This window comes from Sander vitreus, chromosome 1 (assembly GCF_031162955.1).
Source record: "Sander vitreus isolate 19-12246 chromosome 1, sanVit1, whole genome shotgun sequence".
NCBI lineage: Eukaryota > Metazoa > Chordata > Actinopteri > Perciformes > Percidae > Sander > Sander vitreus.
The window spans coordinates 14,413,534-14,437,215 of record NC_135855.1 but is presented as its reverse complement, the minus strand read 5'-3'; the positions used below and the strand labels follow the sequence as shown (position 1 = coordinate 14,437,215).

Here is a 23,682-nt window from a genome sequence, read left to right as displayed (position 1 = left end):
GGTTTGTTTTTTCACCTATATAAGCGTCATATTTGATAAGACCGCAGCTTTTATCAGGTTTTAGAACATAACAAACCTGCATTAATATCATGAGGCCTATTCTGGTCATTTGAATCATAGGCTGTGAAGTGTGCTCATGTGTCAGTGGAGTGATTTTTTTATTTAAGTGCTGGCAAACTTCGAAATTGACTCTATTGTACATAATTGAAACAATAATATGACAGTATTGTTAGTTTTGACTATGGTTTAAAAAGGATGTGGAATGTAAACAAAATTCTATTATTTATTTATTTAACAGAAGCAGCCGAACTTCTCAAATGTCAAACTACTAGTTTGGACTCAACAAACAAGATCTGATGTGTCAATTAATGAGCTTCAGAGGAGCTGATAAGCAGATTTAGTTACCTTTCGACAGAGCCAGGCTAGCTGTTTTCTCCTGTTTCCAGTCTTTATGCAATGCTAAGCTAATAGGCTGCTAGCTGTAGCTTCATATTTAACTGTTATCGATCATCTCATTTAACTCTTGGCAAGAAAGCAAAAAAGCAAATTTCCCCAAATGTCAAGCTATTCCTTTATATGTTGTGTAACATAAGCATCCATACAATAATTTAGTTTAAGTAAAATACAGGCTAAATTTGGCTAAATTAAGATTTTACTCTCAGACCTTGTCTGATCATGAATACATCTGAATCTGAGCATTTGCTGCCAGGTTTCAGGATTACGTTCTGATATCTAGCCTTGGTTTTAATATCACAATGTGTCAGACAAATAAAAACACTGCGTATACATCTTAAATCACTGGAGTTAAGGAAGCCACTTTTGGAGTTTGTGTGTGCGTTGGGGTAAAAGTAAGTTTGTGTGTGAGAGAGAGAGAGAGGAACACATCAATCAAAGCTCATTTCAACCCTTCTCATATCTCTCCTAACCACACACATTGAAACACCAGAAACAAATCCGCTGCCAGAAAGAGAGTGAGTTATAGAGCGATAGAGAGATGATGGGGGAGAGGGAGAGGGATTGCAAGGGAGGACAGAGTGAGAGAGAGTGAGAGAGCACTTTCTATTTATAGCCTGTGTGCCCGGAGAGGAGAGAGACTGTTGTTCGAAAGCACACTTGGTGCGTATGATTTTGTTCTGCAGTACACAGGCTGCCGCTCCAAAGATGCCGAAACAGAAACATGCCTTACAAATTATATACCATGTGGGTGGTAAGATGGGGTCATTACCGGGAAAATGGACGTCTGTTTGAAAGGCTGATGAAAGGAGGAACATGAGTGGTCCAGTAATCATCCACTTTATCCCCCTCATTGCCCTACATGGAAAGAAATTACCTCTGTGTACTTTTTCCTGCTGGGTGTGTGTTGATCATGCAGGCACACAGATTCTCTGCATGTGTTCCAAGCTGTCACTCACTGACAGTTTACAACATTATTTTAAGTAATTAAAGCAACGATCAAGATTCACGATAGACAATTCTGGAAATGTACTTCCACCTCACTTATGCAGCCTTCAGCCCAAAAGGTTCCCACTGAGATTTGGCAATTATGTTTCACAAAATATAACATGCACACACAAAAGGAGTTCTTTTTTAACAATGGTTACACTGGTCTGTAATGTTAACTCGCAGGTGTACAGAGCACTCTTGGGGTGAATGCTAAAAGTTTTTGCTCAGCGGAGAAGATTTTAGTTGGTTTCCCTTTTGCATACAACAAAATGGTTTCCTGCAGAGACGGAGTTAAAAAAATGTTTCATTGTTATCATTGTTAGTGTCACTAGTTGCAAATTTGTCAGTAAAGTGATATGGCATGAAGTGATTGCATGTGTGTTTGCATTTGTAATACAACATGTTAATAAATGTGTTTTAGCAGTGCTCGTATGTTTTATTTTATTACCTTTGGACAGAGCCAAGCTAGCTGGTTCCCCTTGATTTCAGTCTTTTTTGCTAAGCTAAGCTAATAGCCTCCCACCTCTAGCTTCATCCTGAGCACAGACACAATTGTGGTCTCGATCTTTTCATCCAACTCTCAGAAAGAAAGTGAATAAGCATGTTTTCCAAAATGTTGAACTATTCCTTTAAGTACAAATTCCAAACACACTTAGGTTTGAACCCTCATAACTCCTTGTTTCATGCTAACCTCATTCTAACATGTACACACACACTTTTCTTGCCTTTGCAAACTTGCTGTCTCTTTAATGGAGGCCGGGTTAGTAGTACCATTTATTTCCAGCACTTCTCGATGGGCCTATAAATAGAGCAAACACACATTTTCTTCTTCTTCTTCACCTCTGTGTGAGGTGGTCTGGTTTTGACATACAGGTGCTTTTGTTAATTCCATGCCTACAAGGTCGACCCAATAATGCTGTTTATGCAGGAGCCACTCACATTGCAGGAGAAACATTGCTGTGCCCACACACTTTGTTCTTTGTTTCATGCTTATCTAGGTTTACTGCTTGGTCTTATTTGCAGAGGTTTGATCTGCCTTATCTCACTGTCTTGGGGTCACATTTAGTTGCTGTTAAAAACTTGGTGCATGTATGTAATTTTCCAAGTTATTATAAAAATGTCTCTCCTATTAAAAACTTGGTGCATGTATGTAATTTTCCAAGTTATTAAAAAAAGTCTCTCCTTCCTTTGTCTCCCTCTCTCTGCAGCATCAGACAACAGCCAGAGATTTCAGGAGACGTGTTTCGCCTTTGCATTAACGCCACAACAAGTCCAGCAGATCAGCAGCTCAATGTAAGATGAACACCGCTCTTTCAGCACAGGAGGCTGTTTATGAATAATTCATAAATGTACATGGTTACACAGATTTGTGGTGATATATTTGTTTCTGTGCTCAAAGGGACATCTCGGGGACCAAATGCGATTTCTCAGTTCAGGTTCAGTTGCGGTTTTGCCTGTCGGAGACGAGCTGTCCTCAGGAAGACCATTTTCCACCCAATCTGTGTGTGAAAGTCAACGGGAAGCCATGTAACCTGCCGGTGAGGAGCTCCGCATTAATCACATAAACAACCAGCAAAACATGGCTTCTTTGTTCTGCCACTGTGTAACTGAATCAAGAGTGACAGGCTTTTCACTTCTCTTGTTCTACCTTTTGTACCTTGCCCCTCATGTTAGTGTTCAACCCATTTTTATAAGAATTTAACTTTATAATATTCACAACAAAAAGGCCAATTTTCATAATTTTCCTTCTAATATTCATGTCTGACATCTAGGGTTATCTTCCTCCAACCAAAAACGGCGTAGAGCCCAAGCGGCCCAGCCGGCCCATCAACATTACCTCACTGGTCAGATTGTCCACCACAGTTCCCAATACCATTGTGGTGTCGTGGACCGCTGAGATTGGAAGGGTAAGAATCAAAGTGTCACGGTTTCTAACAAGGGACTCTTGACCTTTTCATAATCAATGACGGTTTTGACAAGTAATACATAAATTTATCAAGTACAATTACTAAACATTTGCTGATGAAAAAAAGTCTGACGCTTTGCGTGTTTTTTTCCTTGTTTCCTAGTCTCTCCTGTTTCTTTTCCTTCTAAACTGAATATGTTTGTGTTTTGGGAGGGTTGTGGGGACAGAATAGATACATTTGGAGTTACCACTTTGGGCTTCGATGGTTTATGATGGGCTTTTTTTGTCATTTTAAAGACTTTATGTTTAAAGAATAATTGATCATACAAATAATTATGCTAATTAGACAATAATATATCTATATATATATTAATTGATCTATATGCACATTTCTGTCTGCACATATTTCTCATTGTTATATAATGCAATATAGTAATATGAACTCTTTATCTTAAAGACGTTTTTAAGGGAAAATCAATATGCCAATTTATACAAGCTGCTAAATCTGATTGGATCTGGTCAATATCATCATGTTGTGCTTGAGTTATTGTGTCCTCGTCGAGGAGACGGACACACCGACGCCACCACGACAGAAAAAAAGTTCTACAAACAGCCTAGTTTGAAAGGAATGTAGACTTACTGTAAAGCAGCATACTTCCATAATACAGCAGCTTTGAATTCAACATCTTGCCTACAGCACTAGTGTGTGTGTGTGTGTGTGTGTGTGTGTGTGTGTGTGTGTGTGTGTGTGTGTCAGTCACATGCTTGTGTGTGGGAAGCAGTTTGATGCCCAGGAAGTGGGATTTCTGGGCACCACTGTGTTGCGTTCTTAGAGCCAAAACAGCATTAAATGGTGGTGCAGAGTAAAAAAAAACATTAAACCACAACTTCAGGGAAGATTCGTCCATATAACCCTGTATAGTCAAAATGCACACTGAGTGAAGAGACTTATTGACAAAATCACCTATTGATGAAACATTTTAGACCAAATCAGTATGTTAATTTGTCTAAAAAATAGTCTTTATTATGTCATATGTTGACTTATATTGAGTTGGTTGGAGCCTGACGTTCTGCAGACGGGCAGTAGAGGAACCATGGAAGTACATACTGGCCTCATATGTCATCCTTCCCTCTGTTCTTCCTTACAAATGGCTGAGCATACATTTGTCTCAGAGTGGTAGGATATACTTTACATTACAAACAGACATCTTGCCTGCTGAAGTTACCTTGAGTAACACCGTTCACCTGGCCCACAACTCTGACAAAAAGGCAAAGCAAAACATGTCTTTAAGTGGGATTTAAATGATCAGTTTGCACATTATTACATTATTTTATGCATTCACGTGTGTCCACAGAGTTACTCCATGGCAGTGTACTTGGTGAAGCAGCAGTCATCCACCGTGTTGTTACAGAGACTACGAGCAAAAGGCATCAGAAACCCGGACCACTCCAGAGCACTCAGTAAGGATGATCAACCTTATTTTTTAGAGATTCTCTGACCCAATATGCCGGATCGATATTTACTTTACAAAGCCGATTGGGCATTGGCCGGACATGACTGACATTAAATACAATTTCTTTCCAAAATTCAGTGTTTCTACTAGTTTTTAGCACAACGATATCTGGCTTCATGTTATCCTACATATACATTACCCATAATGAGTTTTACACAATGATTTATACACATTTTACATTTGGGTAAAAAAGAGCACTGGTGTCAGATCAGGAATGGATATCAGCAGATGCCTTGAGTTGAGGAATTGGGAAAGAAAAAGTCGTATTGTTGCATCCCAACTATTTTTGACTATGAAGATATCTTATCTGTGTGTGCAATATGCATGTAAGTTTCACAGTTTGACTTTGTTTTGTTTTAAATTAAGTGTATATTTAATGTTATGTCCTGTCTGTTTGATGAGCAAAATTGAAGGAGCTGGTGGTGAAATGTGTTTTTTGCTCTATACGTTTTTATCTTAGGTAGAAATAGATTGTACTTTCTGCCTATTTTGTATGCAACAAAGTTTAAAACTAAGGAGCCATACTTAAGATGCTCGACACACATCCATTGTCATGTGATTTATACTGTATGGGAAGTGATTAAAGAAGCTTCAGGTACAGAGGGGTTAGCCCCACACAGCATGAGGAGCCTTTGAATACATCATTATTCCTGACCTTGATATGAAACACGTAGTAAAGGAGTAGCAGTCTGAAATGAGAAACTGAGCATGTCTGCTGTTTGGTTCTCACTCACTCATATGTGTGTGTTTTGCTTCTTTTCTGCAGTCAAAGAGAAGCTAACAGCAGATCCAGACAGTGAAATAGCCACGACCAGCCTTCGAGTGTCGCTGCTGTGCCCGGTAAACACGCTCCCTGCTCCTCATGAATTTAAGTCAGTGTTTAGAGATTCAGGCATGCCAGGACATGTCTGTCCATTCCTTTTCTTTGTATGCGTCTCAACATGCCCATGACTTCTGGTTGTGTTCATGATCTACCTGTCAAATTGTCTTCTCAACCCCATGTCACGAGCCTTTTCCATGAGGGTTTGGCATGTTTGTGACAATTATGCATCCCGTATACCCTCCATCACCCTGCTCCTCTTCACATCCTGACTAAATGTGTGTGCACACTGTGCAGCTGGGGAAGATGCGGCTGATGATCCCATGCCGGGCACTGACATGCTCCCACCTGCAGTGCTTTGACGCCACACTGTACATCCAGATGAACGAGAAGAAGCCCACCTGGGTGTGTCCTGTCTGTGACAAGAAGGCCCCCTACGAACACCTCATCATCGACGGGTAAGTCCCCCAGCCCAGCATCTCCCCATCCTACAGATGACCCATTTGGAAATAGTACATTTTTACACCTTGCTTTTTGTACGTAGTAAACACACACACACACACACACACACACACACACATACATATATATACATATATATATACATATACATATACTATATATATATATATATATATATATATATACATACTCTCAGCAAGAAAGCAATTACGTTTATATCCCAAAATATAGAATTATTATTACTTTGTAAATGTTTCTATTTCATATGTATGATTCCTGACTTTTTTTTTTCTCTTGCTAAATTTGGTATGCACCAAAATACCACGGCTAATCCCTTGTATGTGAAAACCTGCTTGGCAATAAACATGATTTTGAAATTAGCCGTTGAGCTGTAAAAGTTCATTCTTGACTTTGGAAATTGAAGTTTGAAGAAGAAGACAAATTAGCACAAAAAAACTCAATCAAGGTCCAATTAATCCCTTTTTTTCTGGAGCTTTCAGCTGCTTTTCAGCTGGTCTTCCACAGCCTTTCTACTGTGCAGTCTGATATTTCATTTGTCAAACTCGGGTGTCAAACACCCTGATCTAAACTGAAAGGGAATTACTGCACTGATGCATCTCAAAATCTAGAGCTTCACAGAACCACTTGCACAACTTGTTTAAATCTCATTTTGTGTAGCCTTTTGAAGGATTGAAAATCTTTCTCATGAACATTCTGTAGGCTTGAAGGTGGCTCTGAAAAGTCTGTAGCTTGCCCTTTTGGGGAGGACAGCAGCCATAGTCAGCTTGGATTCACAGGAAACACTGTAGGTCACTTAGTCTGTAAAAACTTTCCCCGATGGTCTTTTAAGCCCCCAACGTCGACTTCAAGGCAACGCTGCGACCGTCGACTGGGGGCTTAAAACACCAAACACCAAAAGCTTTTCAAACCACTCTTGCGGCATAATCCACTTTCCATCATTGATGTGTATGTTCAGTATCTTCCTTACCCTGTCTCACTCAGCCACCTTTAAAGCCTGCAGGTAAAGGGTATATAATATAAAAAGATAGAGGTTTATTGCTTTAACTTACTGAAGCACAGTGTTGATGTTAGCTTGTTTAGAGTAGATTTCTTGTCTTTAGAAGTGGAAGGTCTTTTCCACTACACTCAGCCTTTGTTTAAAAAAATGCCAAATGCCAACGTCTGTGTGTGTACATTTTCTTGTTTATTCTCAGGCTTTTTGTGGAGATTCTCAACAGCTGCATGGACTGTGATGAGATCCAGTTCAAGGAGGATGGCAACTGGGCCCCCATGAGGTCTAAGAAGGAAGTGCAGGAGGTCTCCTCTGCTACCTATAACAACAGGCTGGATGGTGAGACATCATGAGGGATGAATGGGGGACGGGGTGGGACAAGGAACAGAAACGGGCTGCTTCTATATGAAGGCAGTGGGAGAAGCCTGGAAGTAATCAAATTTGAATTACAGAGACGTGGTGAGAAGAGAGGGAACGTGCATTTACATCCCCTCTTTGCTTATGCATTGTCAGTTTTAATTTGGTGAGGCATCAATCACGATGCCACTGAGTACACTGCCTGTCTCCATAGTAACAAACATACTGTATCTCGTGCGAGAGCAGGAAAAATGTGTATGTGTGCATTTTAGCACATTCAGCAGTGCTTTGTTTTTGTTTGTTTTTTACTTTGCAGCCTCAGAAAATCGTAATCGCGAGCTCACAAAGACAAAGTAACATGTCACTGCTGCTTTCCAGGTTTGTGTCGGACGTCTGCAGGCTCAGATCAGCGGAGCTCTTCGGCGTCCAGCCACGGTGGTAGCGACAGCAGCAATAGCAAGAAAGTGGAGGTGATCGACTTGACGCTGGACAGCTCCTCAGACGACGAAGGACCGGATTCACCACCTCCTCCGCCGCCGCCGCCACTGCCTCCTCCACCCAAAAGAGCGTGTCCCTCTGTTTCCCCGACCTCGCCACCCATCATCAATAAAGGGTCAGACACACACCCTGCAGTTTTGTATTTCATTAAATGGAAATGAGGCTTAATTTAGCTGCTCACGTGGGTAGTTACTTATAAACATGTTGAATGATTCATGAGTTCTTAACTATTTCACATCAACAGCAGTCACAGTCGGAAGCCAAGAGTGCTGACTGAGAAAGCTTTGCATCTTAACTCCTTTTTGGAAAATTAAGGTGGAAATGGATGATTTCAAAATGGGCAACTTTCCAAAAGAAAAACTCTCAACGCTGAGGATATAGTTGAAAAAAAAATAAAATCTAACAGCTGCGTTTTCTGACAAATTAAAATTCATCATGTGCATCTGTGTAGAAACTTAATTTGACTTTAATAAGTCCTGTGACTGTCAGAGGATGTGTTTTGAGGTGAGAGGAGCAGACAGCACGCCCTGTGACTTACCAAATGAATATGACATAAGATTAAAAAAAAAAAGCCTGATTATAGATTAAGTGTTCTCTTCATCTCTAAACCTCCTCGTATGTCTCTGCCTTCAGAGTGTTGAACCTGCACCACCAGGCCTCTCCTGTGAGCCGCACTCCCAGCATGCCAGCAGTGGACACCAGCTACATCCCTCCTGTCCCCCCACTCATCCAGGACTATAGACCCTACTACCACACCCCCAACGACCTGTCAGGTAATGACAAACACACGCGGACTGGAGATGATTTAATGGGAGCAAATTCTTTGCTCAAAACAACAACATCAAATCAAATCAGATCAAGCTTTATTTGTCATTGCATAAATACAGTGTATTAACACAACGAAATTCAAGGTGCCACTTCAGATCAGTGCTTTTAAAAAAAATAATAATAATAAAATATGTACAACAAACAAACACCCCCCATCCCCTACATACAGTACATTTCACTCTCTCACACACACACTCACCCACCCACATATACAGCACATGTATTATGGGATTCAGACAATTGACTGACACACTCCCATCCCCTCCCAAACAACACACACCCTCCCCCCTCCTGTAAGATAGCAGCAGGTTTCAGCATAAGAAAGAAAGTCCACAAATGAAATAATGTCCAACATGACATTCAACACACATACAGTAATGCACACATTTAAACCTAACTGTTAAATTGTAGGTTTTAAACTTCAAAGAGGTCCATACTTACATCATTACACTCATAGTACATGGCAAAGTGTTGTTCAAACTCTCCTAACTTTATTTCAAATTCTACTGAACATCCCAATTTTTCTAAGATATGAAATGTATGTCAGGCCGAAACCGAATTCTTTAGAAATAATGTGTTTATTATGATGACATTATTATTCAGTGTACCTATACATCCGTAAAAGATCATTACAGTGACTTTTATAAACAGTCAGAACAAGCAGATACACAAAATGTGATAAAGTCATACAGTCTAATTACTGTATTAAAGGGATACTTCACCGATTAGCATTAAGCTTTGTATCAATAGAAACCCGGTAGTATTTTCGAATGACCGTGCCTGAGACGAGACTTCTCTGTATTGTGGGTCTGGGGGGAAAAAAGCCTCCGATGACGCAAAAATCGTCATTTAGCGTCATCGGAGGCATTTTTGCCCAGAGTCTACCCCACATGTGTACCGTCGGGATACATTGGTACAGATCGGAGAATATGCAGGACACTTAACTTTATTACAGACGGAATACTCGACATACTACGCGACTTTCGCCTGCTACGGAGACCAGCACCTCAGCCTGCAGTCTCGTTCTATGCCGCTAGCCGGGTAAGGGGACATCCGAAAGCGGTGAAACGCGGAACGAGGGCAGGAGTATGAGCTAGGTGGAAAGCTAACGCTAAAACGTTGTTTCGTGTATATGGTTGAAATGACAATAAAACACATTTGAGTTGACATAAATGACCCAATTTAATACATATTCATCTTTCCAGCGGTGAAATATCCCTTTAATGAACTTTAACAGGAAAACAAAATGTTTAGAATAACAACTGACTTTTATTCTTATTTACCTTTTTTCTATAAAAGTTCTAATGCTATTTTTACCTCTGCCAAGGAGCTTATGTTTTTGGCTCGGTTTGTTAGTTGTTGTTTTTTTTAATTTGTCAGCAGGATTACGGAAAACCTACTGGCCCGATTTTCATGAAACAAGGGCAAAGGAAGAACCCATTAAATTACGCTGCAGATCCATGAATCATGGGGCGTATACGCAAATGATTTTTCCTTTTCGTTAATATTGTGAGATAGAGCATGCCTTGGCGGAGGTCTGCACTCTCCAAGTGGCCTTCTAGTTTATAAAATGCATCTGGTTGAAAATACCAATACACCCTCAAGCTGTGTAATAAGCCCATCGCTACGTATTTATTAATGTATTTGCATCTGTGATATTGATTTTTGTTGATCTTCACTATTGACTCTGCTTGTACTTGATTTCCAGAGTTGAACTTCTTCTCTTTTCTTCAAGGCGACAATCATCAGGTACGTACAGAACAGTGCATCGCTCAATTTACCAGCTGAAACACTTGTTTTTAGCGAAGTCCTGAAAGCTTTTGACCATGGTTCATTTTAAAATAATAAAAGGGCTCCCTGACTTTACGTGTAACCAAAATATTCAACCTATGCTCACCATTAAAAACAAAAGCAAAAGCTGCACTTAGTGTTCCTTGATGGCAAACTTCCTCTCTGCGGTAAACAAAGATCACTCATTCAGAGTCAAACATTAAAAAAAGAAGAAGTGATATAGTACATAACATTTCACACAATCTGCCGGTACCCAGTTTATCTGTAACTGTCTGTTTCTGTCTCTGTGGGCTATTTAAGGAGACGTGAGAGCGAGACATTTGACAAATGATGGTCGGCACCCGCTTACTGGTGGGTTGAATTCTCTGAGGCAGTCAAACATGAATATAAACATCTTCTGATTTCTGATACCCTGCATTTTTTGGAGGGGGGGGGGGGGGTTCTGTAATTTAAAAATAACATTTTAAAGGGTTAGGTCTCCCAAATTTACAAAAAACCAAACATTTTCTCACTTACCTTGAAGGATGCAATATCTAGCTGTTCATGTAGTTTGGGTTTTGAGATACAGTCAGGGTGCGTGGGATTTTATATGTGGTTCACAAACACATTTTAAAAAAATGATGTACCTTATTTCCAGACTCCGTACCCTGTTGCTCTGGTGAGTCCTCAGACCTCACTGTGAACTGTTTTCATTTTCCTGAAGAATGCCGGCAGCATTTTCTGTGGATAGACAGATATATATTGCTGCTGTTGAATTTTTCATAGAGGTGGATATCTCAAAACCTGGACAAATAACACCAAAACTACCTGCACAGCTGGACACCACTAGAGATTATTAAATAGCTGATCTCAGTGTGGCCGGGTTAGCTCAGTTGGTAGAGCGGGCGCCCATATATAGAGGTTTACGCAGCGGCCGCAGGCTCGACTCCGACCTGCGGCCCTTTGCTGCATGTCATTCCCCCTCTCTCTCGCCTTTCATGTCTTCATCTGTCCTGTGGAAATAAAGGCCTATAATGCCCGAAAAAATAATCTTAAAAAAAAATAGCTGATCTCAAGGTGATATGTTAAAATTGACGTCTTCGATGCTGACATTCATTTGGTACAGTCAGGAATCAATAGTCAACTGGGGCATATTCACAAAGCATCTGATCTTCAATACTAAAAAGAGTTTCCTCTTAACACCTGTTCACAAATCTGCTGAGAGAACTCCTAAAAAATAAGAGAAGGGACCCCATTGCTATGGACGACATCCATTTTCACGAGTGAATTTAATTGCTATGTCCACAGTGATTGGTTGACAGAAGTCTGTGTCGGTCAATGCGAAATGAAACATGAATCAATACATAGAAGCAAAAATAGATCAACATTAACAAGTTATCTAAAATAACAAAAGTATTCATGTAACAAAGTAAGATACTGACTTGTTAAACACCGTTTATGTTGGCAGTGTAATATTTTTTTTCCAGGTGATTGGACAAATCTTTGAGTCATTTTACATATAGCAAACATTTTTACCCAGCGGTTCAGTGATAGCCATGAGATCCGATTGATTGATTTATTTATTTATTTAATGATAGCAGTTGGTGAGTATTTAATGTACACTTAATGAACTGTTAAACAAATTGAGGTCTGAATAGACATCATCATGTCTGGTTTTACTAGGTTGTTTGGGTGTATTAGTGAGCTGAGGGGATTCTTATTACCTTGGACACCATCATAATATACTTTTAAAAAGTTCTTTTACAAAGCTCTCAGACTCCGGGGCAACTGCTCTTTTGTGAACTGCTCAAAGACTAAAAACACACTTTTCAGGAGTTGCTCTTAACTCCGCCAGTGAGGAGCTACTTTTAGTGTAAGGATGTTTTGTGAATACATCCCCCGGTAACTTCCGCAGCCGCTACGTGTGAACTCACACTTCCTCCTCTGTTGTTTTTCTTCCGCGGTTCAGCATTACAACATGGTGATGGCAGCAGCGGCCGCCGCTTCAGCGTCAGACGACCACGAGCTGCTGCTCAACCGCTTCCTGCCCTACAGCACCTCCTCCTCCTCGTCCCAGCTGTTCCTCGACCAATCAGGAGCCTCCTCGGCCCCTTCGTTGACCGCGCCGACCAACGGGGCGAGCAACTCGGGCAGCAGCAGCAGCCTGGTGTCGTCCAGCAGCCTCCGCGACACTCACTCCACACACTCGGGCTCACACCCCTCACACCCCGGGGTTTTGGCCAGCCGGAGCAGCGCTGAAGCAGCAGTGGCAGCCATTTACGGCGGGATACCCGACGTTATATCGTTGGACTGACTCGAGAAGAGTCAAGGCTAAACTTTGGGTCCAGCTGCAATCCAGTAACAGGCTTTTTGACTGCAGGGTAAAGTTTTTATCCAGAAACTAGACTGGCCCCAAGTCATAAAACTCCAAACGTTTGTGGAGTCGTAATGACAAAACTGCCTCACGAAGAGCATTAATATTATAAACAGGCCTGAGGGTTCCCTTCACTAGACTGACCTGAGAACAGTACTGAGTCATCACTTAAACAGTGGTCAGCTGTGGACATTCTCTTTGTATACTGACTTCAGATCAGAAACCTGTCCAGCATGTGAACCCACGCAAATGCGATACTGGTACCAACCCGGCACAAGCGGCAAAGACGCTACCTGAACAAAAACACAAAGGAGGACGGCTCTTTTTTTTTTTACGAAAACGAGAAGTGGCAACCGTGTACAGAGAACAAAATATATTTTCCTCTTTTACTTTTGTATGTTAAATCGGGACATTTTCAGTCTAGTGAGCTGCTCCAATCGCTGTTTTTAAGTAGACGACTGAGGTTGTTTTGGGTTTTTTTTTCTCTCGCAAAAGCTTATACATACGCCCGTTGCCATGTGGTTATCTTTTTCTTCTCTTTTATCCAGCTTTACATTTTGTTTGCATTTCTCCAATAGAAACTTTAATTCTCTTTTTCGAGCTCATTTTTAAAATTCATATTGTATTATTTCTCTGTCCAATGACAAGAACACTGAATTTACAGTTTATTCATGTACTAATAATTTTATTAAGCTTTTAAGTTATGTATGATATTTAAACTGTTATAAATATATTATATATATATATCTATATATGCATTCCCTTTGACCTTTAGGTTAATGCTGTGGGGAGTGTGTAGGTGGAAATTAGCCATTTCTGGTTTTTCATTTTCACTCCATGATTTCCAACTCCTCACAAAGACTTTGCCGGCATTCAGCATTTAGAAATGGAGACTTTTAGACTATTTATACTCGCCAATTCACAGTTTTGAGCTGGAAGAGTTTCTTTTGTTTTCCTTTCTTTTCTTTTTTTTTTTGCACAATGCCAAAAATAAGATACGGTACCTATGAAAATTATCACAATAATCAAGAGTGCAGTTGAATCTGTGTGCCACATTGTTTTCAGTCCAAGTGTCCACATCTTCGGCTGGTGGTTATTCAGACACCTAAACTGTTTGTCCTTTTGTCTGTGGTTTTCTCAGTTTCACCGTTTTTTGTTTTTTTTGCTTGTCTGTCAAAAAGGAATTCCAGTGAAGGTCAAGCTGTCGTAGCCTTTCAAAGAGACGGCATCCCTGGCATGTGACCGAGTTTAAACTAGTGCCTGTTAGTGCGCATGCTTCACAGCGTGTTTGGGATGTTTGGGTTTTCAGACTCAAAAAAGAATGTCTTAAAGGGTCACCCACAACCTCTGTCCCATCTCTGTCCAAGCTTGCTTTGAAGACTTGACTTGGGACTAGTATCTTTGACGGTGTTGGTGTTATCTAGCGAGTTATCTTTGGGAAACTGCCTGTGTAAAAGCAATGAAGAGTGCCACAGTGAAAGAGGGAGATCTCAACATGCCAACTCAGACTGGGCTCAAAGCCAGCTGGTTTAAAAAATACATGACCTGTCTGTAGTTTAAAAACCCTACGAGCTCGTCGGTGTACAATGTGGAAGTGTCAAAGCGAGGCGCAGTACCTCGATTCAGCTGAGTTTGCTCATGAATGTATCGTACAATTTTAAGAGTGGACACACTTTTGGTTATTATGAGAGGTTGTCAAGGTCACGTTACCAGTGACATAGAGTGGACCTGGTACACTCCTCTGTCCAGTCAGCCCACCCCAGCCCCTCCTCCAGCCTGTGTGTGTGTGTCCTTAAAACTTTCCCCCCTTTTCAGCCTCTGCTCGATGTTCCACTTCCAGACGTCCTAGACGGGCAGCTCACTTTAAAGCCTAATTATCCCGACCATCGTGAGATAATCACTTCTGACAGCAACCCCCATCGCCTCACATCCTGTCCCGTCCATCAGCGACTAACTGGGAGACAACTCCAAATGACCCCTCCTTCCCTCCCTTTCCTTTCTCTTGGCATCTTTAACTTTATTCCCCGTTCTTCTCAAGGGAACCAACCCCCGGCTCTCAAACTGACCCGGAACAGGTCTCATGTATTTTCTGTGTTGTGCAGTATTTTATTTATTTTTAATTGTTATTTCTTCTTATTTTTAATTATTATATTTTTACAAATTCTTTGGATTTCCATGAACGGACGTGTGAGTCACTGTCAGTCGGGAGATGTTGTGATATGATTTAATTTAATATGCATTTTGTTATTATTCTTGGCCAGCAGCGCGATTTCTCAAAAAAAGGTACAGTTCATTTGTTCATCTAGAAACGCCTCTGTGTATTTTCTTGGGAGCTGACAAGAGTTTTACACTTCTTAATAAGGACAACAAACACATGGTTAATTAATATGGGCATGACTCCTGAAGATTTAATGTAGGAATTAATTCAGGGTGGATTGCATTCCTGTTCCTCACCACGTCACCGGCGTAAGTTCATGTGATTAGTTGACGCATTAATGGATCATCAATTATTGATTATCTCACAGTTACTTTATACATGAATTAACTAACACTAAGAAAGCTGGAATCCAGTTGCACAGAAAAAGGGCAATATTACTTTTTATAGAAACTGTTAGTCAGATAACATTTATAACTGTTAGTCAGATAACTGACGTGTTGCTGCAGAAATCATCTCTTGTATTGTTGGCAGGTCACAGTTGGATCAGGTCAGTCAGTCGGTCCACTTTGGTCCAAATGCAATATCTCAAAAACTATTGGATGGATTACCATGAAACCTTGCACCGACATGCGTGGTCCCCAGAGGATGAGTCCTACTGACTTTGGTGATCCTCAGACTTCCTCTAGTGCCACCATCAGGTCAAAATGTTGGTTTGTCGAATACTTAAAGGCAGCAGAACTCATCACATTCCCATCAGCCTTAGCTGTACTACATGTTGAGCGCTGATTAGCACTTAAGCTAGCTAACATGCTAAACTAAGATGGCGAACATGGTGAACATTATGCCTCATAAACATTAGCATGCTAGCGTTGCAAGCATGTTAGCACCCTGACGTCAGCATCGAGCTGGTAGGTAGAGTAAAACAGCTTCATATTTCTATTAGAACAGGTGCTGTTTTGCTTTCAGAGCAGCTGATCAAATGCATGGGTCTGAAATGTCCTTTGCTATTATCCCTGTCCAAAGAAAACCATGTATATAAATTTGGAGATTTTTAATTTTCCTGATACTTTTATGGGTTGAGAGAAATCTCCTATTTTTTTTACGCTAAATAAACAACTTAAAAGCTCAGTTGAATTGGTGAAAATGTGTGGTCACAGAGCAGAAAACAAGTTTTTCTTAGCTTGTGAAAAGTAGACATTTTAACGATGCATGGTTTTCACAGAACGGCGATGCTCCTGCATGTAACTGGATTCCAGCTAGCTCGGTGGCATCTGAATTAATGTATGTATCACGAAACTTTGAGTTCATTAACTGATGATCCATTGAGTGTTCACTCACCTCATAAACTCGCAGTGACTTGATCATATTGAGCAAGAGGAATTCATGAGCCATCCTGCATTCATTCATGCATCAAATCATCATGACTCATGTTATGTATTAGTTATGCATTTACTTACTGCGTGTTTGTACCTTCATTAGAAAGTGTCGCCCTGACTTTCTACACTGATGATGAAGCTGTTGATCCTTTAGTTACCATCGTGTTAGTTTGACTATCAATCACCAGGATGCTTGTTAAGGTGGTCACAGTTTTTCTCAAACCCAATTTAATTTATTTAAGTTTCTTTCCTCACGCTCGTCGGTGCAGCAGATTAGGCGCACGATGTGAGAGAGCAGACCGTGTTGAATGTGTTTCTGTTGAAGTGCTCTATACATACTGGGGTCTATATGGGATTACCGAAAGTCAAACCCTCCTCCAACTCCCAAGTTCATAATGTCCACAGTTCCACCCTGTGGTTCACAGTTGTTAGTTTTCCGAGGGAGAAGCTAGGGTGGGGGGGGGGGGGTTTGTTAGAAAATATCAGATTGCCTGCAGGGATGGATAAGCACAGGCCTGTTGCCATCTCAATCCCTCTCCAACTTGAGTCACACACAGATGTGCGGAGTATATGTAGAGCATTTTTTTGCTGCAGCATATGTGTTTGCAGGTGTGAGGACACTGGGAATAAGGCCACTATCATCAGTAGTTACTCTTAAAGGTGTTTTCAAAAATCTCCACAGGCAACCGTGACGAGCAGCTCAACACTCGGTTGTCATGAGCTAAAATAGATAAAAAAAGGGAAAGTCAACAATGTGTATATTATGTCTGTATGGAAACCTGAAAGTTCAGATCCAATCGTGGGTGTTTGATGTCTGTTTGTATGCTTTTTGTGTGTCAATTCAGAGCGAGAGAATAAATTAATTTATATATTTTTTAGAAAATGAAAGCTGTACTATTATTAAAAAAAATGGACTGTGGCCAATAAAGAGTCTTACACTCTTTCAGAAATAATCTGAAAGTCAGACTCAAGTTGACATCTGCACTCACTGCCTTAAAACATTCACAGGTTCTGTTTCACGGCTCCAATCCGAGAAAAATCATAAAAAGGCTTTTCGAGGAGGGCAAGGAGAAGACGGTGTACAGTAGACCCTTGTCAGTTTGTACAAATATACTAAGTGAGAAAAAAAATATTTATTACCTGCATTGGAAGACATTGTTCACTTATTGAATGTTACCTGTTTATGTAGAAAAGTTTAGATGTAATAAAATGCATTGTGCTATTTCTTTGTGTGTTTTCCCTTATTTGAAACGATGGGGCCTGGAGGAACGTGTTGACATTTTTTAACAGCCTGTTACACTTAGAAATGAACACTGGGTGGCAGTCGTTTTTTAATCCAACTTTTCCCCTGCTTTGATGATACAAATCCAATTACGCACGCTCTGTCAGCTCTAGACGGTGCCTTCCTGGTTGTGACACTAGCTTTATATAACATGAACATCTGCAATTATTGACTACATTTTTATTTTTGGATTTAAAGTCATGGGGAAGCCTTGCGCTCCGAGGAGCCTGCGTTACGCACAAGACTGATGGACGCATCTATCCTAATGTGCGCCAATAAACACCTCAACCCCTCCATTCCTGTCATGCTGTCAGAGCAGAGAGCAGTGATGTTAGATGATAGTGCGTGTTAGAGAGGATAGGAGGGGAGAAGACAGCAGGGTGGGGTGGACACAGACGGAGTAGCCTAGATGGTATGGCATCATGTACTAAAGTGGCACTCCAAGATCCAGCTCTTTTTGGACAGAAATGTTTTTATCTATTTTAAGTATATACTCCACACTGACGACATTATTCTGTGTAAGTGTAGCCAACGTGAGCTGCTGACATTATGAATGAAGAAAATGAGAGCGTTTGTTTGAACAGGTCATTGATGGAGTGGGACTGCTTCAGCAACCTGGAGGACATCGACGTGACAGCTGACGGGAGCCCGGTTCTGAGGTTCCTCATCTGCCTTGTTTATTCTGTTGTATGCGCTGCGGGTCTGATGGGCAACCTGCTGGTCATCTTCTTCATCAGGGTCAAACAAGAGAGGAAGAAGTCCACAGTGAACTTCTTCGTGCTCAACTTGGCAGTGACGGACCTGCAGTTCGTGCTCACTCTGCCCTTCTGGGCCGTGGACACCGTGCTGGACTTCAGCTGGCCGTTTGGAGACGCCATGTGCAAAATCATCCTCTCGGTCACCGTGATGAACATGTACGCCAGCGTGTTTTTTCTCACTGCCATGAGTGTGACCCGCTACTGCTCAGTCGTCTCGGCTCTAAACAACAGAACCAGGCAGAAGTCCTGTCCCGCCGAATGGACCTGCGCAATCATTTGGACACTGGCGACTCTGGCGACTGCGCCCACGTCCATTTTCTCCACTGTCAGCAACGTAACTGGAGAAAAACTCTGTTTGCTGAGGTTTCCTGGTGGTCAGTACTGGTTAGCAGTTTATCACATACAGAAGATACTTGTTGGCTTTGTGTTGCCAATGTCCATCGTGTCAATCAGCTACATAATGCTGCTGCGTTTCGTTCGTAATCGGAGTATGAAAACAAGCAACCCCAAATGGAGATGCCAAGTTACAAAATCTATCACCATCGTCGTGTTGTCCTTCTTCCTGTGCTGGATGCCGAACCATGCCATCACCTTGTGGAGCGTGCTGGTCAAACTGAACGTTGCAAACTGGGACAAAGCCTATTACATAGTCCACACATATGTGTTCCCTCTGACCGTCTGTCTGGCTCACACCAACAGCTGTCTGAACCCGATTATTTACTGCCTCATGAGGAAGAAGTTCAGGAACAAACTGAGAAGTCTGATACACAGAGGATAACTGTTTCGGAACTTTGAGAATTAAGTGATGACAAAAAGGAACCGAGTGCGCGCGGCCCTGGAGAGAGAGAACAGACCTGTCACAAAGCACAATGAGAACAAGCACCATAATGTCAAGACTATTTATTCTGCTCATTGAAAAGTGGGACTTGCATCAGCGCTTCTTGTCTTTGAGGGCTTGCGTAATGTGGCTAATTTCAATAGAGAAACAGCTGTAGCAGGTTTTGAGCTTTACGCGTAATTGCTAATTTTGTGTAAGAATATTACAACTATGCGCACTGTGGCATTGCGTGTTAAATAATCATTAGGTGTGGTGTGTATCTATGCTACAGTAAGTGACTATGTGTGCGTAATTGCGCATTAGTGTGCTCGCGTTATAACTGAACCCGTGAAATGTTGCTGCGCGCTTTTTTTTTTACACCCATCTGTGAATGTTTTTGTAACCAGTGCTTGTTCATTAGGTGTGTTTACCAGACAATCCCGGGTGCAAACACCACCTCCCTCCACCATCACAGGTCACGTGTTTAAGTTATTGACTACAGCCACTGAAGACAACGGAATGTGTGAAATATGATTGTTGTAAATACGCAAAAACAACGGTTAGTTTTTATTTTTTACAAATAGATCGTGCACGAGTCAAAAATATAACAGGTGGAAACATTTCTTCAGCAGGTGATAAGAAGCTATGATGACGTGATCTGAACACACTGCGTCATGTGTGAACACATTCATATCAGAAACCAAGCTTTTACAGATTACAGAAGCGTTTAACAGACCCCAGAGGTATACCATTTTGTCATATCTCACAGGTGCTTTATTCTGTCATTCCATTTTTTTCATGAATTGTCAACCAATTTCTTCCTTATGACGTTTTTTTCTAAATTTATGTTTTAATTTTTCAAAAAAATTGGGGGTCCCAAAAGTTACTGCTTCATGAAGAGTTGTTTGGTGAGTCCCCTGAACAGTTGTGACTTTTATGCATTTTCCCTCTCCTTATATGTTTACTTCAGTTAATGGTCTTAGTACTTCTTCAAGGTAGCAGCGCTGGACAAGGTATACACTGTAGGTTTCAACACTTTGAGGTCTAAAAAAGGGATTGAAAGGGAGTCTGTCAGCAGGCTTTTTCAATCAAGCTTTGATTTTGGCAAGTCTCACCTCAGTGCTTCTAGTCTTTGCTGTTGCTTCAATCAGGAGGAAACAAGGTGTTGTAAAATTACTCACAATGAGAAAAACAACTTTCCAGGACTGAGACAGTGAATGTAATATCAGCTCTCCAATCAACCCTACCAGTTAAGAGAAGTGCTCTTGCGTGGCACATTGTGAGTGTTTCTTGCCATTATGCCTTCCTATTGAATTACTGCTTGTTATTGCTGCAGTAAAAAAAGTGAATGAATGCAACGGATGAACAAGGCAAGAAACAGGCTCCTAACGTCATGCCAGCAGGGATAAAATACTTTCTGTTTGTTCTTTTATTTATTTATGATGGTAAATTACAGTACAATATTTCGCTCTGAAATGTAGTGGAGTAGTATAAAGTTGCAGAAGATGAGAATACTTAAGTAAAGTATGAGTATCTGCAAATTGTACTTAACCATACAGTACTTAAGATATATTTTGTTATTTCACAACAAGAGCATCTGCTGAGTGGGTCCAAGCTCCCAAAACTGATTTCATTCTGTAGATGTCATACTCAAGATAGGTTACATTATCAGAAATTGAGATAGTTGCACAGAGATTATAGAAATCATAACAATATATAAGAAATATTCAAAATATTTAAATATTCATACATTATATGAATACATATTTAGGATATTAAAAAAGAGCAGTAGTAGCAGGGCACGGCCGACTCAGAAATGCCACCACTTTCAAAATACACTCTGAAATAGCTTTCAATGGAAAGCTCATTGCCTTCTATACGCTTTGTTATGTTTGCATTTGCTATTGGATGCTCTTTGGCTGTAACTGCTGGTATGTGTGTAGTCCTTATAGTTCAGTCTGTTAGAAATTGTGTTTATTTTGAGGAGCTGTCTCATCACTGAATGAAAACGTTTCTGTCACAGCGAATGAGTCAGTCGTTGTGGATCCTCACATGTGGCTCATCAAGCTTCTTAAATGTACAACACTGGGACTTAGTGATGTTGACACTAAAATACACTCTAACACTGAACCAGTGTGCTCCACTTGTTTTATGATTGTTCCTCATTATGTAAGTTTCGGACATATATGGACGAAACTAGTCTCAATAAGAGATGAGATGAGAATTCTTTTAGTTTAATTTGTGGAGAAAGGCATAACTATGTTTAACCAATGGGTACATTTTACAAACAGATGCATTTTCCAAGTCTTCCCCAAATATAAATCTCTTTTTGGATCAAATTGAACTTATACTCCTTCATACTAACTACAAACAAACCTACTCTGAAAAATTCTAACCTTTATTTATTTTCCATCTACTTATATTTTACTATAATCATTCAATATCAGTTACTTATTTGTTTATTACTGTATTTTTGTGGGGGGTTTTGTGTAAGAAAGTGATAACAGTGAAGGGAAGACAAGTACAGAGACACAGAAACAGCCAAGACAGAGACATAGGATGAAAACATAGTGGATAAAAAGGCAAAACCATTTATTTCTATATTTAATCTTATTACTTTTATTAATACATGTTTGTTTCCTTTATATAAACGTATATGTTGCAGAATACTTCCCTGTGTAACTGCTAGAGAAAATGTCCATGCGTTTGTTGTTCTTGGGGAGGCATTAGTTCAGTCCATGGAGACTTGGCTCGGGAAACAGCAGGTCAACGGTTCAAGTCCCCAAAGGGATCAAGCATGGAGTGTGTACTGGTAGCTGGAGAGGTGCCAGTCCTAGGCACTGCCGAGATGCCCTTTGGCACCGAACCCCACAACTGCTCGCGGTGCCTGTCCATGTAGCTCTGATATCTCTCCAGTAATGCATGCTGTTTGTTACGTCCTGTTTGTGCACGTGTGTGTTTTTTGTGCCGGTTTGTGTGTAATGTGTAAAATAACAACAGAGTGAAAAAAGAAATTAATTTCACATTGGGGATTAATAAAGTATGTCTTCTTTCTGCTTCTTGATATCATTCTCTGTTTTTCCCTTGGTGCAATGCAAATGTGCACTGAATCTGGATGTTCATGAAACAGTATTGTCAGAGAGGCAGAAAAAGGATTAATGGATATTAATGGAGATGCAGTAAAACACTTTTTTTCGGAGTGAAATGTTAATTAAAGGGTCATAAGTCTGTCATGTGCTTTAATTGACAGTTGTTGAAATGCCTTGGACATATTTGTTCTGTCTCCCTTGAGTCTTTTTGACATTATATAATGATTATTTGCCTTTTCTCATGCAGTCCATCGTCAGTAATTTCTACAGGATAATCCGATGATTAAAATGGATGATCCATTTTAACCGGACTTTCCCTCCAGCCCAACTTCTAAAAAGATGTTTATTTGTCTTGGTAGGGGACTTCATTATGACACTGTAGTCTGTCTGCAGCTGGTAGGAACTCAGTAGGTTTCTTTTAGTATCTTGCAGAGAAACTGTAACCATCTATATGACAGGAGATTGACTCTACTACTCATCTACTCTGACCGCACATCTTGGTATTCCCAGTCATTCCTGTCTTTGCTTCATTTGTCAAACAATGGCAAAAATGATATCAGCGCATGGATGTTAAATTTGATTTAATGGTCTCCCATTACACCCATTACATATACTCTAATAAATCATCATTTCCGGCAATTAGTGGTCTGTCATTGCTATTAAAAATACAACACAGAAGATGGTCAAATATAAAATTCACATGACAATGAGACAGTTTTCTAAGTTCAGAGTTCATGAGAAATATGTGACCTAAAATCAAGGTCAGAGGCCAGAAAAGGCTGAGAAACACTAGTGTAGTGACTCCACAAAAATGTCATCTTCATTTCTGTCTGTTGCCCAACAACCTTAATTTACTAAGGCTAAAATGTTTTGCTAAAAATGTTGTGATCAATTTTTTTATTGGCACCTTCAGACGTACAAAACAAATTAGGCCTACACAATATGTGCCAGGTAATATCAAATGGTGCACAGAACAGATAAACACAAATTGAACAAGAACAAAGACCCTCTCCCACCCCCCACCCTCTGCGGTCTCGAGGAAAACAAAACAAACAAACAAACAGAAATCACACCTTGCCTATTCACTGTCCTCTAGTTCTTGTGATGCTGAGGTCATTAGGTCTGATATTTGCCCTGCTGCGCTTTCCCATAGGCTGATAGTTGATGATCTGGCTTTGTTAAGCGTTTGTGAATTTTGGAAACCTTTGGAAGTAGGAT

The 23,682-nt window shown here is 40.6% G+C and overlaps 2 protein-coding genes across 4 annotated transcripts in view; both read left to right on the top strand.

Moving 5' to 3' along the window:
• LOC144533996 (E3 SUMO-protein ligase PIAS1-like) overlaps positions 1 to 23,682 on the top strand; it is a 71,582-nt gene that overhangs the window by 46,772 nt on the left and 1,128 nt on the right. The window contains exons 3-13 of one of the 3 annotated variants that reach the window (XM_078275716.1): positions 2,652 to 2,736; positions 2,843 to 2,981; positions 3,216 to 3,350; positions 4,705 to 4,810; positions 5,630 to 5,703; positions 5,981 to 6,141; positions 7,360 to 7,496; positions 7,893 to 8,127; positions 8,646 to 8,785; positions 10,549 to 10,589; positions 17,527 to 17,740. In XM_078275716.1, coding sequence (XP_078131842.1) covers positions 2,652 to 2,736; positions 2,843 to 2,981; positions 3,216 to 3,350; positions 4,705 to 4,810; positions 5,630 to 5,703; positions 5,981 to 6,141; positions 7,360 to 7,496; positions 7,893 to 8,127; positions 8,646 to 8,785; positions 10,549 to 10,589; positions 17,527 to 17,688 — 1,415 coding nt within the window. In that variant the 3' untranslated portion in view covers positions 17,689 to 17,740. Of the gene's footprint in view, positions 1 to 2,651; positions 2,737 to 2,842; positions 2,982 to 3,215; positions 3,351 to 4,704; positions 4,811 to 5,629; positions 5,704 to 5,980; positions 6,142 to 7,359; positions 7,497 to 7,892; positions 8,128 to 8,645; positions 8,786 to 10,548; positions 10,590 to 12,579; positions 17,741 to 23,682 lie in introns of those variants that run through there. The other 2 variants (XM_078275627.1, XM_078275806.1) reach the window with 2 other exon arrangements.
• Positions 8,737 to 21,963, top strand: rxfp3.3a1 (relaxin family peptide receptor 3.3a1). The gene is made up of 3 exons (XM_078275933.1): positions 8,737 to 8,785; positions 10,549 to 10,589; positions 18,385 to 21,963. The coding sequence occupies exon 3, from the start codon at positions 18,392 to 18,394 to the stop codon at positions 19,334 to 19,336; it is 945 nt and encodes a 314-aa protein (XP_078132059.1). The 5' UTR covers positions 8,737 to 8,785; positions 10,549 to 10,589; positions 18,385 to 18,391; the 3' UTR covers positions 19,337 to 21,963.